The sequence below is a fragment of the Brienomyrus brachyistius genome, chromosome 1 (genome assembly GCF_023856365.1).
Source record: "Brienomyrus brachyistius isolate T26 chromosome 1, BBRACH_0.4, whole genome shotgun sequence".
NCBI classification, from domain to species: Eukaryota; Metazoa; Chordata; class Actinopteri; order Osteoglossiformes; family Mormyridae; genus Brienomyrus; species Brienomyrus brachyistius.
Window position 1 is genome coordinate 52,478,518 of NC_064533.1, and position 17,553 is coordinate 52,496,070.

A 17,553-nucleotide genomic window follows, 5' to 3' on the forward strand; every position below is an offset into this window, starting at 1 on the left:
AAACAAGCAGCATGCTATGCTTTGAATTGTTTTTAATTCCACCATCTTTGGTTGGTCTCGTTTTCCCAATAGTACAGAACAGCTGCACAAACCCATTCAAATATGAATTCATACAGAACTCTTATCATTATTTTATTTATTTGTTTGCTTGTTTGTTTTTCTTATCTTGCCCAAAGACTTTTGTGGTTTGGGTCACATGTATGGATAAGTTACCCTGGGTAAAGATGTCTGACATTAGACAGTTTATATAGTTTATATCATCCATCCATCCATCCATCCATCCATCTATCCATCTGTCTTATCGTAGTCAGGCTTGGAGCTTATCCCAGGCAGCACAGAGCACGCTGTAGGGGAACAGGATGACAGAATTTCTGATGTACCATGACACCCCCCTCCACTTTGTACGAATTGAAGATAAGCACATGGAGCCATCGCCCCCTAACCTTAACCAGGATAAGGGGCTAGGAGACGGATGCACCTGTAATGCTGTCTGAAATCAAAAGAAATCTTCATTCACGATGAAATTTTGTAGTGGGTCTCAACAATGGGCTGCAGAGCCCAGACTACAATTCCTGCTTTCAGTCGCCTCTGTATCGTCCGTCTGGCCGCATTCCAGAGTGAGGCAGTGAGACATGGTAGAACAATTACAGAGCAGGAACAGAGGATGGGGGCCAATAAAAGCCCTTCTCTGTGTCATGATTCACTGCAGTGGGGCTCTGCTGGAGTCTGGAGCAGTCTTCCGTATGAGAGTTTTGGCTTTGCTAGCTGTTTCGTTTGCCAGGCTCAAGCAGACTTTGTTCTTCCCCTTTAAGGCACTCAATATACCTTAACCAGCCTATGACTGACATTTCTGAAGTCTTGCAGCCGGCTCCTAGTTTGTGTACTAATTAAACTGGGCTCGCGAGCGCTGCTTGACTGCCATCTGCGTCAATTTAATGAGCGTGTACCTATCTTCCAAAAAACTTTTTGTATGCACACCAAACCTATGATGCACAATCTTGGACACCTTTATTGTCATCTTCTCTGATGCACTGTGATGGTTGCAAACATTCCCGAGGTCATTTCCCACCTGCCCTGGGCCTGGTACAGACAGCAGGCTATTTATTTTAAACTGAGTCCAGGATCCTTGTTAACAGAAGCACAGCCTGTAAGTAGACACTGTGACCTACCCTATAATCATGCCCCAGTGGCTTAAACGCTGAGATTTTCCTCACTGACTGCTCTCGTCTTAGGAGGGTCCAGACGGTCTTAGCTCTGGACATTTTGTACATTTATAAGGGAAGTAGCCCAATAGCGTTTGTCTCCATGGCTACTCATTAGAATTAGAATCTGGGGGAAAATGTTATGGATTTTTTATTTTTTTTTGTATGTCATTTGTTTCTCCAGAATTTTCTCGTGGAATGAGCCCTGAGTTTCCACAGGGGAACGAAGGGAAGGAAATGTCAGCTGAATTGATGCCATTCATTTCTTTTGGCATTTTGAGCAAGTGAAAACGCTTTGGAGATGTGTGATTTTTTTTTTTTTATTATAATTATTATTTTTTGCAATAAATACCACTGTTGAATTGTAAACTAGGAAAAAAATACCTCATTTGTAGAACACTTCAATTCTACCCCTCAGCACTCTTCTTTAGTGGATATTACAAAGCAGAAACTGAAGGGTTATGAGCTAGATGAGAAACACTAGACAAATTTCAGAAGGAGTTTAATATTTCTCGACCTAAACAAATGAAAAATTTATTCCCAATTTGCTCCTGTACTTGTGTCCCTGGGAAAGGCTTTGTCAGATCGAGAATGGAAAAAGAACCCCTTCTGTGTGTTGCTTCTCTCCTCAGTGGTTTGTGCTATACCAGTAAAAGGCTCCCTTCGTGCAGTGAGTGATTCAGGAGTGGAATCTAACAGAGAATCCAGCAGGTCTTTTCAGACCCCCACCATACCAGCTCACCTTCCTCAGCAGGTAATGTCTTCTTAGAGACTGTGTGTGACTTTTAATTAAGGGTTAGATAGATGGGTGGAAGAAGTCATAGAGCCTCACTTATTCAGAATGGACGAGGGCTTTAAGGAGAAGGAGAGATTATGTCTGTAGTTTGCTTTCGAGAGGCAGGTCAGCCAGGGGCCATTGTAACACAGGAGGGTGTATGTGGGGCTGTAATTTATATATAGGGGCTAACCTTGTCATTAGCCAATGATATGTTTGGGATTAATAAGTGACAGAGGAGAGGACACTTTAGGGTGAATCAGCTTTCAACCGGTGGTCCGCACCCCGATTGGCCCCGGTCCTGAGGTCATTTGTCTGATAACTTGATGAAGAAGTGTTGTGTGATTCATGTTTAAGCATTTTTCAAATCTATAAACCAGGCCATAAATCTCCATAAGCAGATGTTCGCAACTTTATGTCCAGTGTCTTTAATTCACTAATTGCTGCTGAAAATGTAGATTTTTAAAAATTTGTTTTCGCACGAAAAGGCATCTCTTACTTTTTGGTTACCAGTGAGTTTATTGCCAGGAGACCTATTTTTGGGTACCTGAAGAAAAAATATATAACAATGAAATGAAACATCACAATCTGTCAAGAAAAAGGCTTCTGGCTCTTTTGCAGTTTTTATGGAGGCTTTTCCAGAACTTTCCAGGGACCGCTCCAGAACTGTGACAGAGAATAGGTAATCTGCCAGGAGCAAATGTCCTTGTCATTTAAGATGCACACAAAAGAATATTCTTTCCCCATCCAGAGCTCATGCCTATCTTGGCTCGCATTTAAAATGGCTGTGCATTTAGGACTGTTTTTGTATTTTACATTTTTCTCTTTTTTAATTAGCTGGTCGATGAAAATTTCCATAGCAATGTGACATACTGACAAAGACAGTCATTTTTTCCCCCATTGCTGTTGCGCTTTATAAATGGGCTCATTTTCAAGTGTGATATTCAGAGAGGCCAAGATCTGCCCTGTGGTTCTGGCATGTGACACGCAGAAGTGATGTACCTCGAAAAACGATTTGAAGTATGTGCTTGGACCGCAGGGATTAAGTCATTCCTGCTCTTAGATTTAGGGGGCATTGTGGAGAAACACATACAGCTGACAACAGATTACATACCCATATTATTTCTAAGATTATATTCCATTTTTGGTTCAGAAAGTCAGATTCGCCCAGTAACATTTGACATTTTCCCAGTAAAATGCAGGCTGACTTGCTTGCGCTTGTAGGAGTGGTCTATGGATTAGCTGGTTAGGACTTTGTGCTCATGATTAGAAGGTCATCAGTTGAAATCCCAGAGCTGGAAAATTGATACTGCTTTTAGGCCCTTGAGCAATTCCCTTTACCCCCAGTTGCTCCAGGGATACTGGCTGACTGTGTGTTGTGGCCCCCAAACTTACCCTCACCTTGTCTGTGTGTTTGTTCGCGAGCTTGATGGGAGGGGCGAAAAGCGAATTTCCTCGCGGAGATATATAAAGTACCACTATTTTATTTTAACCTGCAGGTTTAACTCTTTAATCAGTGGACTGTCGGTTATGGCTCATTATCAGTTCCCATTTCAGGTTAGTTACCCACTTATCCATCAGCTGAGGCCACTTCCCACCGGCCCCCCTGCCCCCGGGGAGGGGGGACGCATCCTTTTTCCGCCGCTTTCGTGCCGTGGGCTTTCCCTTCTTATCTCGTCTGTTTCCCCTAGTAAGGCTGCACAGGGCCGAGGCTGATGGAGTCTCCCGCTCTGTATTCTGGGCAGCTTCCGGAAGCTTCCTTGGAACAGAGAGCGGGAGAGCCATTCCAGGCGGACATGCACGTTTGGCGGGGGGGGGGATGTGCTGCTGGCGGTCTCTTTAGCCGCCGACGCGGACTCCCCCGCAGCGCAGAGCGGCGAGCATCCCAGAGCGTGACTCAGTACCCCATCGCCCCACCCCCCTTCACTGCCGCTTCACACACATGCTTGTGTGCCGGGCTCTGTAGGTGGTAACTCCGTGGCCCCCCCCCCCCCCCTCAGCTCGTTTGAGAGCGGTCTTGCCCAGGAGCAATTAAAGTCTTTTTTTTAATTATTTTCTATGTATATTTTTTGGGAGAAGGAGGGGCATAATTCACACTGAGGAGCCAACCGTATCATTAGCCAGTGATATGTTTTGATTCAGTGAGTGACAGGACAACAGGCCAATCAGCTTTCAGCTGGGGTCAGTGTCCCTGTGGCCCTTCATACACTCCAGGTGTTGCATATCGGCTTGAGGCCATGGCCTGCCCCTCTCCCCACATCCATCGAAGGTCGTCACCGTGTCCCATCCGACAGCCTGTGGCGTGTCCTCACCCCACATGATCACAGACGGCGGCCTCGTGCTGCTTTGGGCCCCTTGGCCATCGAACGCTACATCCATCACCGGCCCGGCCGGCTGCTGCCCTCTGCTCTGGTCAGGGTGACCGTCACGTTTGCTGCTCCTTGCCGTGGCCCAGGACGGCACCTGCACTTCCTCTGAAGTGGGATTGGAGCCACATTAATGACAAGAGTTTCCTGATTGGGACGAGCAGCTGGGAGATGGATGGATGGATTACTGGTGATCCTGATGAAGGCTGTTTTCTCTGGGTACAGTAAGGCTTACAAACATGGCAGCTGCTTTAATGACACGCTCCTGGCAGGAATTGCCCCCCAGCACCCACAATGCCTCCAGCTGAACAGGGCTTGTTGAAGCTCCCCAGCTTTTTCATACGAGTGTGAAAATCTCCTGCTATCCCCCCCAACTCTCAACCCCTGTCTGTCTCCTGATTTGACTGCCAACCATTTAATGAGCCGCATCGCCCTCTTAATTAATCGTCCGCTGTCCCCTGTCCCCCTCCTGCCTGTGACAAACACGTGCACAAACAGCCTGTGGGGGGCGTCCTTTCACAGCCCCGCCAGAGCCCTGGTGGCCTGATGGACAGCTCCACAGATGGTGTCTGCGCTCCCCCGTCAAATGGCTATTTTTGGGAGGCGGAATGGAGGAGAGCTGCAGAAAGAATGTACCTGAATCGCCGTGGAGACGGTCTGCTCTCTTCCTGCTGCCAGCGACGGCCGGTCTTGTGACGTTTGCTCATTTGCTCCATCGCATTTCGTCCAGGAACTGCATGCTTTCATTTACTCTTCTTAGGTCGTCTGCTGGAAGTTCTCTAGTCAGACAAGTAACACCTCAACACCCCCGCCACCTCCACCCCCCTCCCCGGTTTCTGGTTTACGGGCTGGGGGCCAACACAGAGACAGATGTCAGGCAGGTGCCAGGGGATGTCACAAAACGGTGACCTCATCGCAACCTATGGGACAATAGCCCAGTGAGCGTTTGTCACGACCCGACTCCTGGCTCCCACGCCTCCCTCTCCTCCCTCGCCTGCTCACCCCTCGCCTGAACCTCTCCTGACGTCACTTCTCCTCAGCAGTGATTCAGCGCTAATGCAGACTCACAGGACCTGTCAGTGGGCATCGTCACACTTCCAGGCCGATAACCGACTGGCTTTCTCATACACCCCCCCCCCCCCCCCCGAAAACGCTCCCAAATGGATCACCAGATCAATCAGATCATTTGAATGCACAAACTGTTTTGAACACTATATATCACCGCTTCTGGGCAGCATCGTGGTGCATTGGATGCCAGTGTCTCTCCACCTCCTGGGTTGGAGGTTCAGTTGCCACACCAACTCTTTGTATGGAGATTACATGTTTCCCCTTATGCTACTCAGGTAATTTTTCATCTCTGAATTGCCCATAGTGTACATATACAGCATGTAATAGTGCCCCCTACAGGCCCCAGTCTGGGCGCTTGCTTCCTTGCCCATACTCTTGATAGTGGACCTCCAGGGAAGCCAGCATAGATACCTAGAAAATATGCGGCTGGAAAGATTAACTCTTTTTTTTTTTTGACATTTGTCTGTTTTATTTACCTTGATTTTCTAGGTTTCTACCTTTTGTATTTGCAGGATCAGTCAAATTAGTTGCTGTTCTCTTGTCTTCGCTTTTTTGTTAACAATTTAGAAAAACAGAAGATCTTTCCTCAGATAAACTAATATAAACATGACTGACATGTTATAAGGTTAACCAGCCCTTCACCTTGACTTGATTCGAGATTCAGAATCTGTACGTGCCCTACATTGAACAGCATTAACTGCTGGTGAAGCGATTTAATCCTCTGACGGACCAGTGGATCTACAGCATGATCTGACTTTTCAGTTATAAATTCTGGTATTAGCTGGGGAAATTGTCAGATGTCTCTGGGTTCAGCCCGCTCAGCCGAATTTGGCTGGTACTTGCGGTGACACCTGGTGGCTGCCGACCCTCCTCCCCGGCTTAGCGTGAGACAGTGACTGAGTAGTGAGGAAGCAAGGCGTATCATAAAATCTCTGCAGTTCTTTCTCAGGGAAGGAGAGAGCTGATCTCCATTTTGCAGAGCTAGATATCTCTACGCCCTCGATGTAGGATCTGGGGATTTCCACCCTGGCGCGGGAAGTGTGCGAATGGACAGTCGTGAGCTAAAGTGGTTGTGCAGCACCGAGCGGGGAAACAGCCCCCCAGGGCTTCTAGCTGTCTCTCCCCCCTCGTAACCCCCCCCCCCCCAAAAAAAAATACACTTGCTTAATCAGAGACGGCTCCCCTCAGCAATCATAGAATACAAAAGGGAAAACAGAAAATAAAAAAGCAAAACATGCACTGTGAGTCACCACAGCTATTCTGCGGATGAGATACTGAAGGCCCAGACGCGGCAGGACGGCAGTACAGCCAGTGGATCGTAGAAAAGATTAAGGAAAACTCTTTCCTCACAAAAGCTGAGAACTGAAGGCTTCTCCTAGATGCAAATAGACATAAAAACATCCAGTACAGATCGTCTGCACTTCCTTAGACTTCTATATCTACCCAGGGCCGGAATACCTATCGAGGGGCCCTAGTCTGACATACAGTAAGCATGGACACTTAGGTGCTGCTGTTTTAACTAGCTCTTCCATTTTAGGTTGGGTGGGGCCCTGATGTTTACTGGTGCTCTAGGCTATAGGCATTAATCTGGTCTTGTCCCCAACCACCGTGTTATGGCTCTGACGTTCCCATGTCCCCGTGTCTCCTCTCTCTCCCCAGTCATTCCCGACACCCTGAGTGTGACATCGGTTGCCCAGAGCCTGAACAAGGTGGAGGGCGACACCCTGCAGCTGACCTGCGAGGTCACCCGCCAGACATCCCAGCACAGCCACCTGTCCGTGGCCTGGTTCCTTCGCTCGCCGGAGCGCGACTCATCCCCACAGGACCTGGTCACGCTCTCGCGGGACTTCGTGCTCCGCGCCGGCAACCCCTACAAGCAGCGCTTCGCCTTCGGGGACCTGCGGCTGGACAAGACCAGCAGCGCCTCCTACAGGCTCAGCATCTACCGGCTGCAGCCGGCCGACCAGGGCCTGCTTTACTGCGAGGCGGCGGAGTGGATCCAAGATCCAGACCAGTCCTGGTATGCCATGACCCGGAAGCAGTCGGAAAAGACCATGGTGAAGGTTCAGCCCACAGGTACGTTTGGGGATACTGATGACTATGGTTAATATGGTAAATAATATGATTCAGCTGAAATCTGATTGGCTGCACAAGTGCCTCCCACTTTTGTCACTCACCAATTCAAACTGTGTGGCTGACTAATGATAAAGTTGGCCCACGCGTATGAATTATGGTTTCCGTTATGCCTCCTCCTTACAAAACCTAGAATCACCCTTGATGGGGTAAATTTCATCAACAGCCAATGTCTAAATCGAAATAGAGCAGTTCAACTGATTGATTCTGATTGCAAATGACAAAATTAGTAGCTTTGACTACATACAAGGTAAACCCAAATGAATCAGTATAATTTAATTTCACCCAAAACTGGTTAAGAGGATTGTTGGTGATGCGCAGTAATGAAAAAGGATTTATTCTCACTTACATTTTAAATAACTTTGCTACCATTATTTTTACTCTTACTCAGGCAGGGAAGCTCATCTCACTCATAATGATGAGCAGCTGCTTTTAACGTAAGTGCAGGGAGAAGGTAGTTTATTGGTGTAAGGACATGGATTCATAACCATATAGAGAAGCACTTATACCATGAACAGCTGAACAGTAAAATGTCCAGCCGGTTAATGGCAGGCAGTCCAGTGCTTTTGTGTAAAGGCATCAGCGGCGTAACCGGAGAGGCTGCTGGAATATTATCTGTCTTTTGTTATTTGCAGTTAAGGGTTTGGAGCAGCTGGGATGTTTGAGGCCTTCAAAGACTATTAAAGTGAATTTACAATGTGGCTCTTGTACAGTGTCTGCCATCCCTGTGCACATCCAAAGCTAATATGCAATGCTAAGCATCTGTTTTATATAGAATCTCCCTGCTGACCTGAATGTGATGCAGATATTAAGATTTACGTCGGCTAGTTAATCTTTGCGCGGATCTTTGCAGGCGTCTCAGAATCTAATCTCCAGTTCAGAACGGATGGTAGCGAGTCCATCTTCCCCTGGAATTTGCGCTCAGTTCAGGGGTCAGATCTGCAGGTTTTTTATAGACCCCCCCCCCCCCCCCACTTCATGTCTGAACAAAGTCATTTCCTTCATTTGTTCTGTCTTCTCTTCAGACACTCTATTATTTTTCTTCATCTCTGACACGAAACCCGATACACCGACTCCCGTTTCCTGCAGGATCCAAAGATGCTGGTTCTTTTCCATAAATCCACCAGGGGGGGGGTGGGACAGTAGCAGCCCCTGAGTCATTGCTGCTGGAACAGCACTAACATTGGTCGTCACCCCCACCCCCCCAGTGCCCACCATGGTGATGTGTGTTGCTTGATGGAGCTTCCTAAACACACAGCCACTTCCCCCTCATTACACCAGTTTGTTGTGAATTATTCACCACACTATCGATGCGAAATTGTGTTCAGGATCAGAGCTGCATCATCCAATTAGTGGGTCCGAGCTCTCTGATGTCTGATACATCAGTCAGGCATCATTCTTAGGTTTAGTGCGAGTAACCTGTACCAGAATTAGAGCTAAAACCTTTACGGAAGGAAATATCACCATTTTAGTCACATTATTCCCATGGCTCACAGTTAGCCTTAACCGTTGAAAAGATAGAATATCCACTCTAACGTCATTAGCAAGGAGGAGTATGCGGCTTTCACTCTCCCCTCAAAAAGTGTGCCCTTGACAGGATAGAAAGATCCAGAAGGAGGACGGCGGAGACCGTCCACACGTCGGCCTGTGAGTCACATGTCGACCGAGATTTTTGTTTTATTATTCAAGTGGAGGGGCACATTCTTTTCTATCACGGCCACCGCCGCTGATGTCAATCGAAATCAAATCTGCACATTTCAGAGGCGCAAGAATTTTTCTAAATAAATATAAATAACTGCTGGGGCCACAGTCGCTGGCTGGTTTAACCTTTAAATCTCCCCTTGACTGTTTCATCGTTTCCCATTTAGTTTTAATCAGCTGTTGATTTTTTTTTTTTTGGCCTTTTCTAGCTTCTTTACTTGTGAGCTAAAGTGTGAAGCCTCCAGCCAATCATAACTGCCATGGACGACCTGGAAGAATTGAAAACGCGGCCTGGAATTGGAATCGAGGTCCAGATTTGTAGAGCCCCGCATTAGGGGATATTCAGCTGAAGATGATATTCAAAGTGTTAATGACTGCAAGTGTAAAACCTCTGTGTTCAAATCCGATTCCCAGATCGTGCTGACAGCTCTGGCCTTCCTGATGTTTACACACAGCATTCCCACAATGCAGAATTACCGGCTTTGGGCTTACTGCGACGGCCCAAAGCGTTTTCAGCGGACGGGTGAAATCCGTAACATGGGGGGGAGGGTTTCATTAGCCCTCTCATATCTTTTCATTAAAGAAGGAGTGAAGTCTCAGCATCAGTCAGTAGCCGCTGAGATCACAGAGTCATGCGGCGCACGCGTGAGCCGAATTGGGATGACCGCTGCTTCCCTCCCTCACGCACTTCCTCTCCCACACCTACGCTGCACGTGTCGGCATTTCGGAGGCGAGATGCAAGCGGCGATGTCGCACTCGGAGTCGTCACGGTGCCTTGTTAGGGGAAGTCGGCGTCTTTCTTCACCGCTCAGATTCGGATGGAGATGGAGCGGCCACCTGAAAATAGCTTCAAAGTCGTCAAATCAGAGGAGCGTTGGAAAGAAGGGTGGGGGGGCTTTTGTGGCTTCCGAGGAAGAGCGTTCCGCTTCCCGACATGTTTCTGCACACTCCTGCAGCTGCTACTGCCATTTTTATTGCTGGAATTCACTGGAAGTTCAGGAATAGAATCCTATATTCCTACTAATTTGTGGAGTCTACTGTATTTAAAGCATCACTGAAATCTATTGCCCATATTGACTTGAGATTGTAATGGCTTTTCTGATCACTTTTTGGTTGTATGTTCCTCATGTTGGGTTTAAACTGGAATCACTGGTTATGATTTCACTGCACCCCTTCCCCTCCCGCCAATTGACATTTCAGGCCTTCGGTACTTCCTCAGAATGCTAACACATACGCACTGCACCATTGCTGATCCAGGTTCACAGAGACTCAAAAAGCCGAGCATGGTCCGACTTTTTAAGAAACATTTCCATACCATGCACATATTTGTCGAAATAAGTGTGATTGTTCCTTCATGATTTCCATTTGTATTCCGTTCTGTCGGGTTTTTGCGGTACCCTCTCCGAACAGCATGGCCCAGAATGACTTAACACCTCTGTGGAAATTACATGTGTAAGAAAAAAAAAAAAGTAACAGGCAGAGGAAATGAAACAGGAAAAATAGCTTGCTTAACAACTTTCAAGTGTTTTTGTCACCTGTGTTTGGAAGAACATGGTGAAATTCTTGTGCCGCAGTTGCAGAGGAGAGGTCCGGTCTTTGGAGGGACATTAATGCCAGACTAAGACAAAACATAGTAACTGCATGTTTTATACAAATTGAGCTATAACAAGAATCATGGCTCCTCTGGAGAACAACCTATCTTCACAATATATTTGACTATGGCTAGTTTTAAAGAAAGCAGCATGAAAATTACCGTAACTACTAAATCCACACTAAAAGCAAAGCAGTTTCAGTGTCAGCATGTTTTGCCTTTGTATGGCAGAATAGGACAAACAGTGCAGGACAAGACCATGCAATACAATAATGAGACGATAATAAATAAGCAATAAATAGGTGATGATAAACGTATACAAATGATAGCAAAATTAGATAATGTGCAGCAGTGGAATGTTAACGACAGTATGCAGTGCAGTGCAGTGGTTGGGCAGGTTGCTGTTTATTGCAGTCCAGCCACAAATGCTGCAGTTTGGAAGAAGGTACCCTACATATTGTCCATATGCACTGATGTGTTGTGCTTCCGGGCATGAGCACCAGTACAGTCAAATCATCAGTCTTGCAGGGTTATATGTTTGTGGCTGTAGGTGGGTGTGGCATCAGTAAATGACTCATTTGTTCCCCCCCCCGCCCCCTCAGACAGGGATTTCAGCATCCAGGTGAGCACGGAGCGGCGCTCCTACACCACGGGGGAACCCCTGGAGCTGCGATGTGCCATCGATGCGCAGAATGTTCCGGACCGCTACTTCTCCGTGTCGTGGGTGTTCAGCAGCTCGCCGGTGGCCGTCGTGGGTCCCAATGCCGTGCCCGTGTTAGGCACCGATTACGTGGCGCGCGAAGCCGCCGGCCAGCTCACCGTGCGCAAGGAGAGTGCCGCCATCTACCTGCTGAGGCTGCAGCGCCTACGTGTGGAGGACTCCGGCAAGTACATCTGCCGGGTCACCGAGAGGGAGAAGACCCCCACAGGCGACTTCATCGACCGCACCAAGAGGTCCCGCAACGTGCAGATCACCGTCCAGCCGCTCCGTGAGTAACACCTCCGGGTGCCTCTCCGATGGCCCAAAAGAACGGCATCACATTTCTACAACGTAATGCTACACATACAGCTTGCATTTGTCAATTCCTATACTTTTTGCGCTATGACCTTTCACTTCACTGCTAATTGCACACTATGGATATATATAATTATTATTTGTTGCTTAATGTTTTGACACTATACATTTGCCCCCATTCAGCAGCGTTACAGTCACAGGAAACCGCTTTACTGCACAATGTTACTTAGCATAACTGTGTTTATGCCAAATAAAGTGTTGATTTGACTCGATTAGGCTCCTCCTTCCACCTAAGCTTCATCGGGCCTCAAAGGGATTTTCATAAATATCCACACATAACCATGACACCTTTCGATGGTGTGATCTCTCCCTCCATTTTTCATACGGTGCTCTCCATTCTGCTTGAGGTTAAGGAATATCGGCTAAAACACAGTGTTTCCCATTGGCTGAATGTTTTCCCCATCTCTGCGCGCCCTTGGTAATATGAATATTAAATTCATGTCTCACGCCCGGAGACCAGCTGGCTTTGCAGCCACTGTGCCGTTTACGATTTGCCCCCGATCCGTTAATGCCTTTGTTCCGCCTTGGTAGGAACATATTCGCTGTGCTGCATTACAAGTGACATTCGTTGCTACTTATCTCGATATAATGTTGACTCTTTCTGGGCTTTCAAGCACACTGCTTTGACGCATCCCGGTTTGTCTGCACGTGACGTTCGGTCGTCCCGTCGTCTGTGCTCACTGGGATCTTGCATTTACGCCCTGTAAGCGTAGCTTTTGATTCTGGCGGAGGCTTAGAAGTTAAATGATGCCGTCGAATAAGTCAAATTTGTGCGAACATCAACAGATGCTCATGATGGATGAATGTGACGAGAGGAATTACATCGAATTAACATCTGCGTTTCGGTTCTTAAGCTGGCGTTTTGAAAAGGGGCGTTTATTTCACAACATGAAATTCAATCGGATGTGACAAGCTCACAGCCGCCCTTGTGTTGCGAAAATACCAATTTCCTCTACATCAGGGGTATGATATATAAATTTGTGTATATATATATATATATATATATATATATATATATATATATATATATAATGTCATGTAACTGCTGGATTAAATTACCTCTCCAGCCTGAAAAAACAGACGTGTCTCTGAATGTTAAAGGGGTGTCTGTGAAGACCCACAAGATGACCAACTCGTCTGTCTTTGAATAAATGAGTCCCTGAGAGGTTCACACTGGTCTCCCATGAGCTTCCATGAGCTTCCATGAGCTTCCTTGGTCATGGTCCCAGAACCCCAGGGGTTTTGCTTTTTTCACCACAGTCCAGTCCAGGTTTAATCTAAGTCCTCATGGCTTTGCACAAACACACCCGTTCACGCGCCAGTCATCTGCTTTGCAGATCGTTCATACCAGTGTTAACCTCACTGCCACTGAGTAAATATTAACTTGTCAAAGCTTAATTTTGCATGTGATTTACAATCGCTCAACAAATGTTTAATGGTAGTTTATTATTATTATTATTATCATCATCAATAATAATAATAAATTCAGTGGTATTAGTGTTCCTAATTATCGAAGCTTAATTTAAACAAAAGAGGTAGCTTAAGTGATTTATCCAGTCGCTCTTTCTCCTCTTGTTTGTTAGGAAGCAACATGACTGTGTTCTTGGTCGGTAATTCCACGGAGGTCCTGGAGGGGGAGCCAGTGCAGTTGACGTGCTCTGTGAGGGCTCTGACAGACAAGACCGGCAGCGTGTCGGTCATCTGGCAGTGGATGGGCAGGAAGGGCACCGCCGTGACCCAGGACGTGGTCACCATCGACCGCGAGGGGACCGTCAGGTCGGGCCCTGCCTACCGCGAGCGCAGCACCTATGGAGAGATCCGCGCAGAGCGTGTGCGGCCCGACACGTTCACCCTGCAGCTGTACAACTCCGTACCTGGAGACGAGGGCCAGTACAAGTGCGTGGCCATGGAGTGGATCCAGGCCTCAGATCTTACCTGGGAGAAGATCGGGGAGAGATCAGCTTCCAAGCCCATCACCATCAAAACTGTTGGTAAGACTGGTTTCCTGTAGAGACCATCTATACTGTCTCACCTGTGCGTGAAGATTGTGGTGATACTGGCATAGCCGTGACAATAGCTTTGGCCGGGATGGCAGTGGTGTGTAGCTCAGCAGGTTAGAATGCTGAGTTTGTGGTCAGAAGGTCGCCAGCTCAATTCCCAGGGTCTTCAGAGTGATGTCGCCGTTGGGCCCCTCAGCAAGGCCCTTAACCCCCAGTTGCTCCAGGGACCGTCTGACCCTGCCTTCACAGAAATGTATGTCACTTTCATTGACATGCTAAATATGTAAATAGGACAGTGAATGGGACTGTCTGTCAGATTGGACAGTGAATCACAATTTACTGAGGTTTGCAATTTCAGGAGTTATGCTGGAAGCGGCTTAATGCCAAACACTGAAGATGAATAAGCACAAACTCGTAGGCACTGTTGTGTAAACCATAGGCAGGGCCAAAACCAGTTTGACCCGTCCTCCAGCCCTGACTGGGTGTGTGTGCGTGCGTGCGTGTGTGTGTGTGTGTTTGCATAGATCACATTTGAGGACCAAGTTGTCCCTAAAGTGTAGTAAAACCCCAAATTTCCCTACTTTTGGGGACATCTTTTGAGGTCCCCATTTGGATAACCTCAGGTTTATAAAAATCTGGAAATGCAAACAAAAAAGTAAAAATACCAAAAGTCTTGCATTTTAGTTGGTTACTTATGGTTAAGGTTAGGGATGAGTAGAGGTTAAGTGTGTCGTGATTGGGATTAGGGTTTTTCCCATAGAAATGAATGGAGGGTCACCATTTAGATAGGTACACTAACTTTGTGTGTGTGTGTGTGTGTGTGTGTGTGTGTGTGTGTGTGTGTGTGTGTGTGTGTGTGTGTGTGTGTGTGTGTGTGTGTGTGTGAGTTGCACCACAATCCACACAACAACCACCTCCTGAATTGCTTCCCTCGGGTCAGAGAGACTCCAAAGCAAGCAATTTCCATATTCAGATGTTATTTTGAATATTCATGAACATCATTAATTTCATTGGCTGACATTTGACATTATCAGTGATACCGAATCAGGTATTTAATCGCTCGTACCCCTGCTGCAGTACCCTTGAACAGGGTTTGCCGCATTGTACCAGTGAACTTTGCGACTATATTGTATATATTATCGTACTTGTAAGTTGCTTTGGATTAAAGCATTAGCTAAACAATACAATGTATTTGGGCAGCCGGACTATATAAAAATAAACCATATATTTCCAGTTTTCCATTGAACTATTTTGCTCCTGTGACAGTGATTTGGGTAAAGCAACATTTTGCTTTCTTTGCAAACAATGAAAACCTTATACTAGAAGCATCTAAGATTTCAGCCCCAATGCCCCAAATGTGCCCCAAACCACCTGCATCCAAAACTAGCCTGAGACTGATGTATATTTATGCCCATGTCTGCTGTGGGGATTTTCTGCTCCTCTTTATTTATGATACGGTCTGCCAGGGTTAGGTGGCGGCCAATCTTCTGTTCACTGAACATCTAGGATCATAGGATCTATGCATGTCCCACTGAATTTTTGAAACGGCATGTAACTGAACAAGTTATACTTCATTTTAGAAGTATTACTACAGTCAAGACACCAGCATTACTGACGGGGATGAACTTTAAGGGATGAGGGTAATGTTACCATTCCAGAAGCAAGCCTTAAAGGCGCAGTACACTTTTTTTTTTCCTTTGCTTGTTCCTGGACACAAAAGAAAATCTGTATAACAAGATAATAAATAGAAATAGAAAGTTTAAAATGAAAACATTTTACTTCATCCTGTTAGAAAAGTGTGTCCATTAAATAAGTCCATTTCACAAAACCTTCGTCTTGCCGAATTCTAAGAAATTTAGGAACTAAAGGACTGAAGACTTGGTTTTATTGTAGCTTTCCGTGTTTCGGAAACATCAACGTTGAATTTCTGCTTTTCTTCATCCCTACTTCAGTCTGTCAGTAGGCAGAGTGCAGCAGATGAGGGCGTCCGCCTCTGCCTATCCATGGGTCAGCCAGTGCAGTGTAGGAGGGCTAAGTGCCAGCAGGCAGCCTGACCCACGCATCATATCACTTGGAACCATCAACCCGTGCACTGTGGGTGGCCCGTGGAACCCGTAGCCAATTGTCCTTCATCCCCATACTGATGAAGTCCTTGGGGAACAATGTGTAGACAATGTAGAACAGGTTATGTGTGAAATGGCGCAGTGCATATTCACTTCAGAATGACCGTGTGGATTCACTGCAGAATGATGCAGTGTGAAATGGCACAGTGCAGATTCACTGCAAAATGACACTCTGGGTTCACTGCAGAATGATGCAGTGTGAAATGGCACAGTGAGGATTCGTTGTCAAATAGCACAGTGCAGATTCTGTGTGAAATGATGGTGTGGATTCTGTGCCGAATGATGGAGCGGTTTCAGTGTGAAATTCCGCAGTAAGGATTCTGTGTGAAATGACACAGTGTAGTTCAGCCCAGGTTCATTGCAGGATGACTGCAGACTGCTTGTGCAATGACACAGTGCGGATTCTTTGTTCATCTCCTTTGCTTCTTTAGTGCATAGATGTAAGGCCATAAACTGTATACCATTTCTAGTTTGATTGTAGGCGCCAGGTGGAATCAGAAACATCATTACAGTTGATTTGCCTTGTAAAATTATTACCTTTGTATTTGTTATGTTTTGTCCTGTGGTTTTAATGTAGACCTTTGTGTATTATGTTGTGTAGGTTATGAGTAAAATGAATCTGTCTTGCTCAATATCCTATGCTAATTAAAAACAAAAAGTTTACGACTTTCATCTTCGTATAACAATCCCCCAGTAGATGATTATAAGTCACTCAGGTGCTTCTCTGATGTCATCCTTCTTCTTTATTGTCATACATAGGGGATTGTTTGCAGTTTGTCTGTGAAAATCCTGGATGCAGGGCTACCTTAATTGGTTTAACGGAATATCTCTCCTATCGATGATGAGTCTTTTCAGTGCCGTCGCTGTAGACAGTCCTCCAGTTTAATGTCTCGACCTTTTCAGGTAATGAGATTAATATGGTGTTTTTATCGATCGATCCTGGCTCAGACATAATTGGATCGTTTTATTTCTCTCCGTGTCCCCAGAATCCTCGTTCTTTGTGTCGGCGTCATCGCGGACACCCAGCGTGACATACGGCGACTCCTTCGACCTACAGTGCATCGTAAAGCCACGCTACAACCCCCATGTCCCCGTGACGGTCACCTGGCGTTTTCAGCCCCCCAACGGCGAGTTACGTGACCTGGTGACCTTTGCGCGTGACGGGACACTGCGCTGGGGCGAGGAACAGATCGGCCTGGGCACTCGCGCCACCACCGAGAGGTCGCCGTCCAACAGCAACTTCAGACTGAGCTTGACCGGAGCTGGCCAGCGGGAGTCTGGAACCTTCCAATGCTCCGCCGAGCTGTGGAGGAAAAACTACGACAACACCTGGACCAAGATAGCCAACCGCACGTCAAACCTGCTGGGCATCAACGTCTACAAGCCAGGTGGGTCCTCGATGATGACGTGTCTCCAGCAGATAACGTTCCCTTAGGTGTCCCCTGCAAATCATACTCACCGCATCTTTTGATATTTATGTTATATGAGTGTGCCCTTCGGTATTTATGGTGTTCCTTGA

General features: G+C 46.6%; 1 protein-coding gene across 3 annotated transcripts in view; it reads left to right on the forward strand.

The window, feature by feature from the left end:
- The window catches only part of LOC125748249 (immunoglobulin superfamily member 3-like), a 76,923-nt gene that overhangs the window by 42,225 nt on the left and 17,145 nt on the right, over positions 1–17,553 (forward strand). For all 3 annotated transcript variants that reach the window (XM_049024178.1, XM_049024185.1, XM_049024168.1), the window contains exons 4-7: positions 7,071–7,487; positions 11,439–11,825; positions 13,495–13,902; positions 17,021–17,422. In XM_049024178.1, coding sequence (XP_048880135.1) covers positions 7,071–7,487; positions 11,439–11,825; positions 13,495–13,902; positions 17,021–17,422 — 1,614 coding nt within the window. The remainder of the gene's footprint in view (positions 1–7,070; positions 7,488–11,438; positions 11,826–13,494; positions 13,903–17,020; positions 17,423–17,553) is intronic.